The 14,516-nt window shown below is 38.6% G+C and overlaps 1 protein-coding gene across 1 annotated transcript; it reads right to left on the reverse strand.

Moving 5' to 3' along the window:
• Positions 1-632: 632 nt before the first annotated feature.
• On the reverse strand, positions 633-7,691 carry LOC308695769 (ecto-ADP-ribosyltransferase 5-like; the record flags this gene model as incomplete). The annotated part of the gene is made up of 3 exons (XM_081373971.1): positions 633-747; positions 6,807-7,564; positions 7,641-7,691. The coding sequence occupies 3 exons, from the start codon at positions 7,689-7,691 to the stop codon at positions 633-635; spliced, it is 924 nt and encodes a 307-aa protein (XP_081230097.1).
• Positions 7,692-14,516: the final 6,825 nt, after the last annotated feature.

Raw genomic sequence — 14,516 nt, forward strand, 5'->3', positions numbered from 1 at the left:
GCGAGGAAAATGCAGGCGACACAGATGAGCGCGTCCGCGCAGAGTAGGGAGCGTTCCAGGCCTTCGCAACTTCTTCATGTAACTCAGGAAGAAAAGGAGCGGGCTTTGATTCCGGAGAAGAGCGCTCACCGGGGAGGAAGCTACCATCTAGCCGGGTGCGAGAGGGGGGCTCCGGTGCAGACCACTCGAGGCCGAGGCTCGCCGCGGCCAGCGCGAGTATCCGCATGAGCTCCGTCTCGATGCTGGCTCTCACCGAGGGCTTTTGGGCAGGAGGCGCGGGATCCTCAGAGACCGCCCAATCCTCGCTGTCCGAAGCCAGGAGAGAACAGGAATCCTTATCCCCCGACGCGGCCTCTGAAACGACCCCCTCAGATGAAGCGGCGGCAGACTGCGGGCGCTGAGCATCGGGGAGTGATTCGAGCGAGGCCGGTGAAGCTAGCGGGCGAACCGGCGAGCTTAGTCGGGCTGGAGCGGGTTCCGGGATCCGCTGCGAGCGCCGTTTCTTTCGGCGCGGCATCGCGGCGGTGAATGCAGGCTTCGCGAAGGATGCCAGGCGGGTCCTCAGAGCCACCATCGGCAAAAGCTCGCAGTGAGGGCAGCCGCCGTCAGCGAGCGCGAGCGCTGCATGGTCCTCACCGAGGCAGGAAACACAGATGAGGTGGTTGTCTCCCTCGGCGAGTGGGGCTCTGCACGAGCCGCAGGAAGGCATCTTGAGAAAGACGCCGCTCTTTTAGGGGGTGAGTGTTACTGAAATACCACACGCACACACAGAAAAACAGAGCAATAGCAGTAAAGGATATAATGCGTCGGAAAGCGCAGTAGGTACGGCTGTAGAAGGCGGCGTTGGCCAGCAGCTTCGAGGGCTCGTCCCGCTGAGGTGCTTGCTTCGACGACGCTTGCTTCCGTGATCCAGCGATGCGTGCGCTCCGCTGAAGAGATCAAAATTGAGTGAATCAGCCTTTTCGAGCTCCTTTTATAGGGATAAGCCACGCCCGTTTCGGCGGGAAGTGGCGAGGAGGGCGCGAAGCGCCCTCATTGGCCTGATGTTGCATCAGCCTGCGCTCGATAGGCTTATGCAGTTGCCGCAGAGCAGCCAATGAGCAGACAAGCCGTCTTGCTTCAGCTGTCTGCTGCTGCCGCAACGCGTTTTACATATATGAAAATTAAAGGATAATTTTTTGCTTCAGTGTTTTCGTGAAAAGAGACTTTTCCCATAGCGTTTTTAGCAAAACGCAGTACGAGAGAACTCTCGTAAGAGAACCACAGATGCAACCATTTTGTCACTCCCCACTCCCCCCTCACCCCAGAGGCAGAGAGCAGAGAGAAATGCTGGGGGTGATCTGTTGATTATTTATTGACGATGACATAACCTCCATCATTAAATAGCTTGCGGGTCACAGAACTCATCCCAAGGTTTATCACTGATCAGTGTGTGTCAGATGCATCTCATATGTGAGATTCATATGCTGATTCTTGATGTCTCTGAGTGTTTCTAAATATGGCAGTAGTTCAAAATGTTTTGTGCACAAAGTGTTTTAAAAAGTATCTGATTACCACAACAATGCTTGACCTCTTGTTATAGTATAGCACAGTGTTTATAATAAAATATTTAAAATCTATTTAACACACTTTTGATGCAAACAGCCCAAGTGTGACCCTTTTTCGAAAAGCATATGGGTATCGAAACATTTTCAAAGATATTTGTGGCACAGGGAATTAATTATATTCCACCAGACACAGAAGTGTAACAAGAACATTAAAGCCAATGGAAATGCAAATGAAAAGATTATGGATTAAAAGTTGTATGATATAAGGTTGTTTGTTAAGGTTAATTTGTATCTTCTCTTTTATCTGACATTGGAGGGAAAAGACCTGACCTGAACAGTGCAGTGCAATAAACTGTAACAGACATTCTGTCTGGCCAACATTACAAAAGTGAAATTTCCTGAGGCTTGAGGAGTGAAGTGTTAGCCTGGTAATACCAAACTCTGCTACTTCGCTTTGCTTCGTAGACAGAGGGTGGCATGGCATAATTGAAAAGCGTTTTCTTTCCCGCGGGGGGGGGGGGGGGGGGGGGGTTGTCTGAAGTTTAAAATCATTGGTTACCTGTAAGCCAATCACATAACGTTTGGTTATGGTGTGTGTTATGCGCATGCTCAGCCGCATCTAACTTCCACTGTAAACACATGTATGATGCGAAAACAAAACCATCGAGCGAAATACCGGAGTGAACATGGCTGTGAACGACTTTTGCAGATGTGAAGTAAATCTACGCATCAACGGTACAATCCGTGTCTACGTCACGGCTCTCAGCCCGCCCTCTGTTCGTTGATTGGCCGGCTGTTTTGAGGCCGGAGGAAAACGGAAAGCTATGACGCTGTCTCAGACTGAGTACAGAAGCAAAATGAAATTGAGCGGAAGTAAGAGGTCTGACGTAGTCAGGCTAGTGAAGTGTTACCTCTCAAAAGAATCCAGGATCATGTCTGTAGTCAAACTTATCGTGGTACACAGCAAAAAAAAAAAAAAAAAAAAAACTCCATTTTTGAATGAACATTCCTGGGAGTTATATGGCTCCAGACTCAAGAGTGTTAAAGTGTTAAAATATGAGTGTTAAATTAACACTCAAGAGTTAAAGTTAATGAGATAATTACGTGATTCAATGAGTGATGATTGATCATTATTGAAGACACCTGATGTTAACAAGCAGAATCACTGAAGGAGAAAATATTTTAAGACACCATTATGATGATCAGTGTTTGCTTTAGTTGGGCTCTTGACCCTTAAATCATCAACTTTAGATTTAGTTTGACTGTTCTATCTGAGTGATAACTCTCAGATGAACAAAGAGAAAAGATGATCAGGTGGTGTTGGTTATGATTTGACAAGCATTTTTTGATCTGAATCACAACTTCCATTTAAAAAGTTATGTCTAACTTGTTGATATAGTAACATGGAATTCTACAGCAAATGACTTTCAATATAATTCAAAATATTTCTTAAAAGTTAAGCTGATCAAATTTTTTTTTTAAATACTCTATTTAGACACACTGACATCAATAATCAGCCTGTGAATCTCAACAATGGTGACAATAATAAAGCATGTTGCAGTGCATTCTGGATGCCACCAATCAAAACTCATTAATGACTCCCATCATGCATTGCAGTATGAATAAATTATCATCAGAATTGTCTTAGTAATTTCCTTTACCTAATTGAATATTCTGTTTGTCACCATTGTTGAGATTCATACACTGAATGAGGTTGATACACAGACTGCTATTGTCTGCCCTGCTGCTGCTGCGTTGCATTGGTTTGCGTCTGTAACCTTCGTATTTTTCTGTTTTAATCTTTATTTACTGTCGTTTCTTATTATTTATACTGCTAAATATAACTTAATCAATATCACACATTGATCTGACATCGCTAGCTTCAATCTAAATCGTTATTGCAAACACAACATGCTAGTAATTTGCTAGCCTGTTAGGGTGCCATCCGTGCGCTCTTTATTTATTTATTTATTTATTCTCTAGCGCTCGCACCTTCCACTGCAAAAGATGCTTTCCAACAGGTTTTATCGTAGTTTTTGTCCAACTCCATTGATTTGTATTGAATGTGCTGTGTGAGGTAAGGTATTACTCCGCTGCTTCTTCTTCTGCTTCTTCTGTGTATTCAATGAAATGCCAGCGGTTTGCTTGCAATCGGCAAAGGTGCATTATCGCCACCAACTGGGCTGGAGTGTCTATTATTCAAGCTCTCAATGAAAGAATCTACGGGTGTGAGACGTTTGGAAAAATAGATCCACAGTTTTACAACGAATGGTAAAACACCTGTTGGAAAGCATCTTTTGCAGCGATTTTTGGTTGAGCATATCAGTGGACACCCCTGACCACTCGGTGAGTTTCACGTCTTTGTAAACGAAAGTTTAATGTGTTTTAGGAAGGAGTGTTCCAGTGCACCTATATTCTAGAGGTTTTGGGGAAAGCGAAATAAACCTAAAATTCTCGGGACAGCACACAGCAAAAACTCCAGTGTTAAATTAACACTCCTGGGAGTGTATATGAGTCCACACTCAAGAGTGTAAAGTGTTAAAATATGAGTGTTAAATTAACACTCAAGAGTGTTAAAGTTAATGAGATAATTAAGTGATTAGTTTAGTGATGATTGAGCATTATTGAAGACACCTGATGTTAACAAGCCGAATCACTGAAGGAGAAAATCACAAATTGTAAGCCACCGTTATGGTGATGGGTGTTTGCTTTAGTCGGGCTCTTGACCCTTATATGTTTACTTTAGATTTTGTTTGGCTGTTGTATCTTATAACTGCCAGATGAACAAAGAGAAAAAGGGATTTGATGGTGTTGGTTATATTATGACAATCATCATTTGAAATTGATCACTGAACTCATTAAGATCCTTTTTTCTGACTTAGATTTATGTTGTTGATTACAGCATAACTGTGAATCTGCATAAATATCCAGAATTTTAGATATAATACAAAGGATTTCTTAAAAGTTGTTTTGAAAACAAACAAAAATCTTTCTTTTAGGCACACACAGACGTCAAGATTCAGTCTATGCATCTCAACAATGGTGACGAGCAGAATATTCAATTAGGAAAAGTAAATTACACAGACAATTCAGATCATAATTTATTCATACCGCAATGCATGATGGGAGCCATTAATGAGTTGTGATTGGTGGCAGCCACTGCAACATGCTTTATTATTGTCACCATTGTTGAGATTCACAGGCTGATTATTGATGTCTGTGTTTCTAAATAAATTCATTTGAAAGTCTTTTGATCAGAACAATGGTTAAGAAATATTTTTGTATTATATGAAAAATACTGAAAATCATGTGCTGTAGAATCACAGAGCTGCTGTAATTAACAATTTAAGCCATCTCAATAAGTTTTATTATACGGATCACAACATGATTATGTCAAAACATAACCAACACCATCAGATCACATTGTCACTTTGTTCATCTGACTGTTATAAATCAATAACAGCAGACAAGCAAAATTTAAAGTAAACATATAAGTGTCAAGAGCCCAACTAAAGCAAACACCCATCACCTTAATGGTAACTTACAAATAGTGATTTCCTCCTTCAGTGATTCTGCTTGTTAACATCAGGTGTCTTCAATAATGCTCAATCATCACTAAACTAATCACTTAATTATCTCATTAACTTTAACACTCTTGAGTGTTAATTTAACACTCATATTTTAACACTTTACACTTTTGAGTGTGGACTCATATACACTCCCAGGAGTGTTAATTTAACACTGGAGTTTTTGCTGTGCAGCATGTGTCCAAATTTTAATCTTAAGCGTTCTATTTAATCAGAAACGATCTGTAAACAGGGCTTTAAGTGTAAAATACTTACCCTTTAATAAGCCTGTTAACAAGCAGAATCACTGAAGGAAAGAAGAGAACAGAAAAAGAGACGCAGACTAACTTTTGTTGGTTGCAATTCGTCACCTCACCACAATGCCACTAAAAATCACACACAACACCTTTAAAATACACTGTAGAAAAAGAAAAAAAGAAAAACTGTGAAATCCATAGCAGCACACGGTGCCCAACAATTATCATTAATGAAATAATGGCTAAAGATAGTTAAAATAGAATTATTATTATGCATGCAGACAGTAAGGTGAGCTGCATGACTTTTCTCCGTACTTCATTTTTTCACTCAATTTAAAGTACTTTATTGTCATCATTGTATCAGGTGAAGATACAGGAGGGACGCATGAGGCACATTCACTGGCTTTATTTACCTTGATAATACAATTAACAAACGGACAGGGAAGCTTTGCAGCTTTGCTGGCATCTAATGGGGAAAATCTGGTATTGCGCTCAAACAAAATCTTTTTTTCTAGGAGCTTTATAAAATATATTTTATGTAAAATAATATTCATAAGTTATTTTCATAACTTAAACCTCTATAACTTGTTTTGTTTCATGTTTTATATAAAAAAATATCTTCAACAATATTTTATCCAGGGTCTTCTTTAAAATGAGACCAGACTTAAGTCTGTACTCACAAACTTCAAACTTTCATGACATGTTTTGACACAGACATGTTTCCCCTTTATAAGGCCCTCTGAGTAACTGTTTTGAATTGATGCACAAGGGTTTATTCAATTGAGGAAAGCTTTTCCACACAATTAAAGTTCATATAAGAAGACTTTAAACAAATGGACATTTTGTTACACTAATTTAATTAATCAAAGTTTTCAATTATTTTATTTTATTTACGTACTAGCAACATTAGTTTAGACTGAATGTAAAGGGATGAACACTTAAGAAGAGACTCGTCATTTCACAGGTTTTAGCAGCTATTGCTCATTTCATAAATGCATTGCACTCAGAAGATCATTTAGCAGTCAATATGCTATCGCTGAACGTTTGTTAGATAGAAAGCACTAAAATTGTTCAGTAATATGATGCAAATATATATATATATATATATATATATATATATATATATATATATATATATATATATATATATATATATATATATATATATATATATATATATATATATATATATATATATATATAAATTATATATAAATATAAATTAAGAAATTAGATGCATATAAAATCAGTCTGAGGACACTGAATTGGGTCACTTAAAATAACTTTATTTAGTTTAGTTGAAATTAAACAAATTGTGTTTTCTAACAAATTATTATTGAACTAAACCAAGAGGAAATAATGTTGGAGATGATGTACATGAATATATCATAAATTCAAATCAGTTTGTTCAGTAATTTCAGTATGACTCTCAGTACTTTGTTTTGGTCTTGGTTCTTTTCTTAAATAGAGCACAGTCCAAGTCACTTCTTATTCCAGAGCTTTTCAACACAAACACATTTTCACACCAGAGATCTTTCTGATCTCTTCTTGTTCTGACAGCAGTGACTTTAAACTTCTCATATGGAGGAATCAGCACCTCTTTCTCATGACGAAGTTTCGAATATTCTGACACATCAGCGCCTTCACAAGTGAAGATTTCAAAACAAGATACTTTTCCAAAACCTTTTGCTTTCTTACGATCAAGAGAGGAGGATGAAAAGGAGCCGAAACGAACCTCTTTGTTCAGAACTTTCTTATCAAACTCAACTGTAGTGCCACGATAAGTTGTATAGCATTTGTTTTGTTTGTTTGTTTGTTTGTTTAAATTGTTCAGAATCTGTACTGCATCTGTTAACAGAAAGTAAAGTGAATACCATTTGTATGTCTTCTGTTTGTACTGTTTTTTATCACGACGAGTGTCAAGATTGAAGGGATTATATACAAGAGCATCACTGTACACATAAATGGCAATTTCATGAGTCTTATTCAAACCTTTTTTGGGGGTCTTGACAAACTCTTTTCCTTTTTCCCAAGCCGTTTTAAAAATATTCAAGTTATTGAGGTCATTTTTTAGAAGTTTTGTCTCCACACGTTCTGCCATTTTATCTCTACAACCGTTATATTGATCATCAACAGAATCCAGTGCCATATCCAGTGGAAATATCTGTCCTTCAACAGCAGCAGCTCTGTGATCCTGCAGAAACAGAAATCATAATGATCACATGATCAGTATTCATGTCTGTAATATTCATACTAGAACACAAGCTTACCTGTCCTAGAGCAGCTAAAATGAGAAGAAGAGCTTCAATGATCAGCAGCATCTTGATTCAGTCAAATCCCTCTGATGATCTAGTAGATCTAGTGAAGAACAGATGATGAAAGACAAACAGAAACACAACAGCGTCTCACAAATACTGAATCTATGACATGAAATATAATGGAAAGGAATATGTACAATAAAATTGTTCAGAATATGGTTTTAAATTCAACGTTTTTTTTTTTTTTTTTTACAAAATCACTTAAATCTGATTATTATTACACTGGTGGAAGTGTTATATTGACATTTTACTTTAACCCTAAACTTACCTGACAATTCTGTTGTCTCTTTTGTCAGATTCTGTTTTCTTTGCGTTATTTTTCAGAAGTTCAGCAATGATGAGAGGAGAAGATCAGAAAATTCAGTCCCACAGTCAGAAGACAATAAGAGATGAGGAGGGTGCCTTATTTATATTGTTGATGGTGTGTGTTAATAGCGTGAATTTTATGCATCTAGGTCATCTGATTAACATCTTCTGATTATCACTTGTGAAGATCTGGTCTATATGTGTGGTTTTACACTGGTCAAACTTGTCTTAGATGTTTTTCAACCTGATCTGTTCAGAATGTGTAATAATGGTACATGATGGTGAATTTGCCTGGAATAGTTAATGAAAACATACCATCCATCCCTAATCCAAATCCTAGACCTTTCCCTGAGTGTGGGTTGAGGTAAAGGGATGAGGCGAAGACTCAAGATGGGCTTTTTATTAATAATAACATGAAAAAAAAAAAAAAAACTACCCCATGAGAGAAAACATGAGCAGCAGTTTGACTGGGCAACTCAAGACTGGAACATTTGATGACAAACTCGCACAGTATAAACACAAGGGTGTGTCCGATTGACCCCCTACAATTGTCCCCGGCCTATACCCTTAAGATGTTGATGTCTTATTGAAAATGTTTCGTTTGAGGTCACCATCATGGAGATCAGTGTTTGCTTTAGTTGGGCTCTTGACCCTTGACTTTTATTAGGTTTGTGCTTTATCAGTAATTGCAGGTGTTCATGGAGGACATTTCTGCATTGATAAAGCAGATCAATTTGTCTGCTTTAATATCAGACAAAGACTGCAGTTAAACAATTGCATTCATTGTAATTTGAATTAATTGATTCACTTTTGGAACTTAAAAGTAATAAGAAAAGAAGGTAATGAACTCCACTGATGTGATAAAAATCATTTGTAACTAAAGAAATTTGTGTGAGATTGTCCAAAACTTTTCAAAAGTTAAAAATGACACATAAATACGCTTTAGAACCAATAGATAAAGCTATAAATGACTATATGTGAGGTTAAATGTTACATTTTCTCTACCTTTATCAAATAACTTCACAACTTTTACTTGCACTGATATAGCAAGGCTTTTTATTTTAGTTGTCCTCTTTCATAGACAGCTATTTTCTTCTTGCTGTGATTTTTCAATCTCGTAACATTCTGTAGTGAATCGCGCTGCTGATGTCACACCTCAAAATCAAAGCCTGAGTTGACAGAGAAAGTTGATGATCAGCATCACAGTACCAACAAAGCCTGGTTGGACTGGTTTGGTTTTGTCAACTCAAAACTAATCTTGTAACCCTGGGTGTGTTTGTTCATCATGGTATAGACCCCTGATCATCTTTGTTGCAAAGACTACAAACTCACTTAAAAAGCCAAGAGCCAAACTGGCCAACTAAAATAAACACTGATCACCATAATGGCGACCAAACATTTTTTTTATAAAACATCAACATCTAGACCTCTGTTAATTCTCAAAAAGACCTTCTGCTGAGATCTTGAGAGATTTATGGTCTTCTTTTATTTCCAGTTGATTTCATGTTATAGTTGTTGTGTTTCATTTTCTGAGAGTGCAAACATGATGTTGAACCAGCATCACATTCAATGCCATCACCATTGATTTTGGATGAATTTTAAAAATAAAAATAAAAATTCAACATTAATTGCAGGTGCAAAAGTGATGTTAATTCAATGCATTTAACATTGACACAGTATCACTGATTTAGCATTGTTTCGATGGTTGCTTGCTATCTGGGACCCTAATCAAACACATCTCAACCAATCAATTCAGGATTACTAGAGAGATACAGGCATGAGAGTTTATCAGGTTTGGAGCTTAACTCTGCAGGACAGAGGCCCTCCAGGAACGAGTTTGGAGACCCCTGCACTAAACAGAACAAAGAAAAAATTAATCACAACAATCACAAGTCATGTGCTCAAACAAAACAAGTTACGAACACGCAGCCAATGAGAACACTCATAAGCCGTAACCAAACTAGACTGAAGTGACGGGATCTGAACACCCCGCTCCACACTCTAAATTACTCATTGGACAGAATAACGCACAGCCCGAGCGAGCTCGAAACCGCACACTCACCATGATGAGACGATAGCAGAGTTCTGTCACCAAAACCAAGAATAAACAGGAGTGACAGAACCCTGAAACTGAGTTTAAAAAGAGGTCCTGTCCTCTGTAACCAGTCAATGACCCCTGAGATACCATAAAAGTGATAAATATTAGTAAGGTGTATCATTACAATGCTTCACAGACAAAAGTGGTAATGAAAACATTGTTTTTCTCTCTCTGCAGTTTGAACATCTGAGTTAAAACTTGTAAAGAATTGTTAAAAAAAACTTGTTAAATTGAAGCAACTACAATTTGAAATGCAATGAATGATAATTCACAGTTTGGCCCAGTCTTATTTCTCTGATTTATTTCTATAATAAACATCTCTCATGGAATCAGCACTTTTCAGGAAGGCTTCAAGAAATATTTTATTAGTCACAATTAAGGAACATTTCCAAAACCTTCTTCTACTTTAGAGTTGTGGTGGGACAACAAAGTACATTTTTCACATTCAGAAATATATTTGAGTCACTGTGAGATCAATACAGAGATAAAATAATCATGAAGCATCAGGCTCATCTGATAATGCAACACTTTTGAAGACCTGTGGTTTCATGCAGGACAAACTCTGAGTTTCTCTCTGCTTAAGATGAGTCATAATCTTGCATACATTTCACAAGCTGATTTAAAAAAAATAATTTTGTGAACTTAATTAAATAGAGGAAAACTTCCCACCCTTTTTAAGTATATAAGAAGAATAGATTGAGTCAAATCAAACAAGCCTAATATTTTTTGAATTTTGAATTTTTATCAACAACAATATATAAAAATGTTCATTTTCAAAGTTCATTGAAATAAATTAAATTCAACAAGACGCAAAAACACTTTAGCATTTATTGAAAATATTGCTGCATTGCTCTCATTCAGTCAGTATGATATTGCAGACAATTAGACAGAAAGCACTTCAAATGTTCAGTAATCGGATGCTAAAAGATGCAAGTAAATGCAAGTATAAATTAAGAAATGTGTGGTTTCACATAGGACAAACTCGTCATGTCAGTGCCAGCATAAAACAGAGTTAACATGATCAAGGAAATGTGCTTCATTCAGGTCCTTCATATTTAGGGCAAAACTAATTGATTTGTAAATCAGTAGATGCATCTTAGAGCCAGATGAATGTTTTTTATGTGCGCTGAAAAAAAGAGGAAGTGAAAGAGGAGAATATTGGCGCGGTCATTGCTTGGGGAAAATAGGCCAAATTTGCAAATGGAGCTTGAGGTAAATAGTTTTAGGGCCATGTCGCATTGATCAGTACGCCATTTCATGTGGCTAGTCAGTAGAACACACTTTGAGATGATCATCCTAAATCTCTGACACTGTCAGTAAATGATCGCACCTTAGGTCGCAAGACCATTACAAAAACTGTCTTTGAACCTCTCTCACTGTACGACGTAGAACTACCAGTTCGGTGGTACCACGACCACAGAAAATCACATTGATTGGTCATCTTTCTTCTGGGACAGCCAGATGCAAAATATTTGGTTAAGCAGTAGTAGCCTAGGTCATTTGTTATTTATCCTATTGAAAATGGTCATAGCCTACATAAACATAATCACTTCATATATTCGAGTTATTCAATCATGAAGAAATGGGATGGTCTTAAACTGGTGATGCATACAAAACTCTCACAGATAACATCTCTTCCACTGTTATCGCTCAGTTTCCTTTTGAGAGAACAAATCTTCTCATCGTCTTCCAGCTGTCTTTGTTCATCTCATCTGATAATGCAACACTTGTGAAGGGCCTGTGGATTACTAGTATTTTCTGACAGAAGTTTTTTTTTTATTTTTTTATTTTTTTTTATAATCACTTAAACCTGTGATGTTCACTGATGTGTTATACATAACAAGTGATCTTGGCCCGAATGTGTCCTCAAGATGGCACTGCTGGCCTCCTGTCAGCCAGAGCTGGGTCATGTGTGGCAATGATGGCACATCATGATCACAGCAAACAACAGTTTATGTACTGTAAATGAAATCTTCGGGATGTGATGCTTTCCCAGCCAGCAATGACATGTGGGGCCCAAATGGGTCTGACATGAATTGCCCAATTAAGACCCATGCAGTACCCTTATAGGTCCCACTTTTAGTACGTCTGGGCTTCCACGGCTTGCCCCAGTGTGGATCCCGGGTGCAAGCCCATAATGGGGCCCACATTTGCCGCCCATGAAGCCCTCATCTGGGCCCCACATGTCATTGCTCAGCCCATTCTCATCCTAGGGCATCATATATTGACGCTTTTGACATTTCGTCGACATCGAACGCACATGGCACCCTTTAGCGTTAATATGAGACGCAGATAGAAACGGGCCAGAAGGCGCCTCCTAGCGGTCTAACCGTAACCCTACACCAGACCTAAACCTACCCATAACCGAACAAAGCTCTGTGCGTGTCATATTGACGCTAAAGGGTGCCATGTGCGTTCGATGTCGACGAAATGTCAAAAGAGTCAGTATATGACACCCAAGGATGAGAATGCGTTGCATTGCTGGCTGGGTTTATTGAGGAACTGTTGTAGAGTGAGATTTGAAAGTTGTAGGCCTATGTGAATATATAAGACATTCTAATGGGGGAAATCTAAGGGTATGTTTACACAAAAACATTGTACAAAAAACAGACAACAACAATGTCGAAACGATCCCTGTTCACACTGATTTGTGATAATGACTAAAAAGGTTGTATTATGCATGCCAGGTTCAGTAGTTGGCGATGTCACTTTGTAAACAAACACTACGCAAACACTTAATATGCATGCCGTTTTCACAAATTTACGTTTTTGTTGTTTATAACCCAGCGGGCACCTTGATGTCAAAATGACGTCAAAAAATAGGTCAAAAATGAAAGTCATATTGACGTCAAAGTATCGATGTCAATTTGATGTCAAGATTTTGACCTCTGCTGATGTCATTTTGCCAAACAAAAATGTGAAATGCATGGCCGTACACTTATTACCAGCTTCACTTAAAACTAACCAGATTTACTGTATTTAACTTCCGGTAGATAAATAAATAAATAAAGATAAATATTTTTGTATTTTAAAGTCACCATGATGGTGGTTAGCGTTTGCTTTAGTTGTGCTCTTGACCCATGCCTTGGTAATATAAAATTTTCTCTGACTGCTATAATTGTGTGTTTATAAAGCACAATTGTTATAGCTAAAAAAGCCATGAGATCAGGTGGTGTATTCTGTTTATTGATGAGGATGATGATATCATCATGTTGTGGCCTGAATCCTTGACCTAATTCACAGTCTAATTATATAGGACTTGTGTTTTTGAAGGTTTATAATAGAAGCCATTTAATTTGACAGTATGTGAGCAATGTTGTTTATCAAATAATATTAATGATTTTAGAGATATTTAGTCCATTAAACTTTTTCCTCTACATTATTACTCAGCTATCAAGAATCAGTGTATGACTCTCAACAATGGTGACAATCAATGAAATGCTTCATGCTGCAGTGCATGCTGGGTACCACCAATCAAAACTCACCCATATCTCCCAGCATGCATTGCGGCTTTAATAAATTATGCAGCTGGAGTTGATCTGATTATCTGGTTATTTTGTTTGATTGTCACCATTGTTGAGATTCATATGCTATTTCTTGATGTCTGTGTGTGTCTAAGTACTGCCATAGACTAAAGGGTTTTGTGCACTAAATAGTAAAAAAAAAAAAAAACAAGTATATTGTTTGATAAAACGATACTCGGTTACTCACGTAACCTCGGTTCTCTCTAGAGAGGGAACGAGTATTGCGTAAGCTTGCTTACGCTGCGGGAAAGTCTTCTTTTCTCGAGATACTGAAGCCAAAAATTATCCTTAATTTCATTTTTTGTCAACGCAGTGCAGCTGCGGGCAGCTGAGCTAGAGCGGCATACTGCGCGCTCATTGGCTGCCGCGCGGCAACTGCTTAAGCCTACCAGTGAGCCTGGCGTGACGTCACGCCCAATGAGGGCGCGCGCGCCCTAGCGCGTCACAGCCCGCCAGAATGGGCGGCGTCAGAGCATATATAAGGAAGGCTCGTAGGCTATATTCTCTGTTTTCTGTCGAATGAAGCGACACGAGCTACAGGCTTCAAGCACGGCAGGGAACGCAATACTCGTTCCCTCTCTAGAGAGAACCGAGGTTACGTGAGTAACCGAGTATCGTTCTCTTACGAGAGGTTCTCTCGTATTGCGTAAGCTTGCTTACGCTGCGGGAACCCCTTGTCCACGCCGTGCGAGCCTAACAATCACATATGACTCTATGAAGAGCATAGAGGTGAAAAACAGGTGGCCAGCGGTGCGGGCCAACACATGTTCATAAGCACATCTAGGGAACGCAAGAACGGCAAGGCCGGTCTATGTATACTGACCCTGAGCGTGCAGCTCAACAGACAAGCTAGTCAATAGTACAACCTGCGCATATGGGCAGGACATGAACACGACTAGA

The sequence above is a fragment of the Scardinius erythrophthalmus genome (genome assembly GCF_964197995.2).
Source record: "Scardinius erythrophthalmus genome assembly, chromosome: 1".
Classification (NCBI taxonomy): domain Eukaryota; kingdom Metazoa; phylum Chordata; class Actinopteri; order Cypriniformes; family Leuciscidae; genus Scardinius; species Scardinius erythrophthalmus.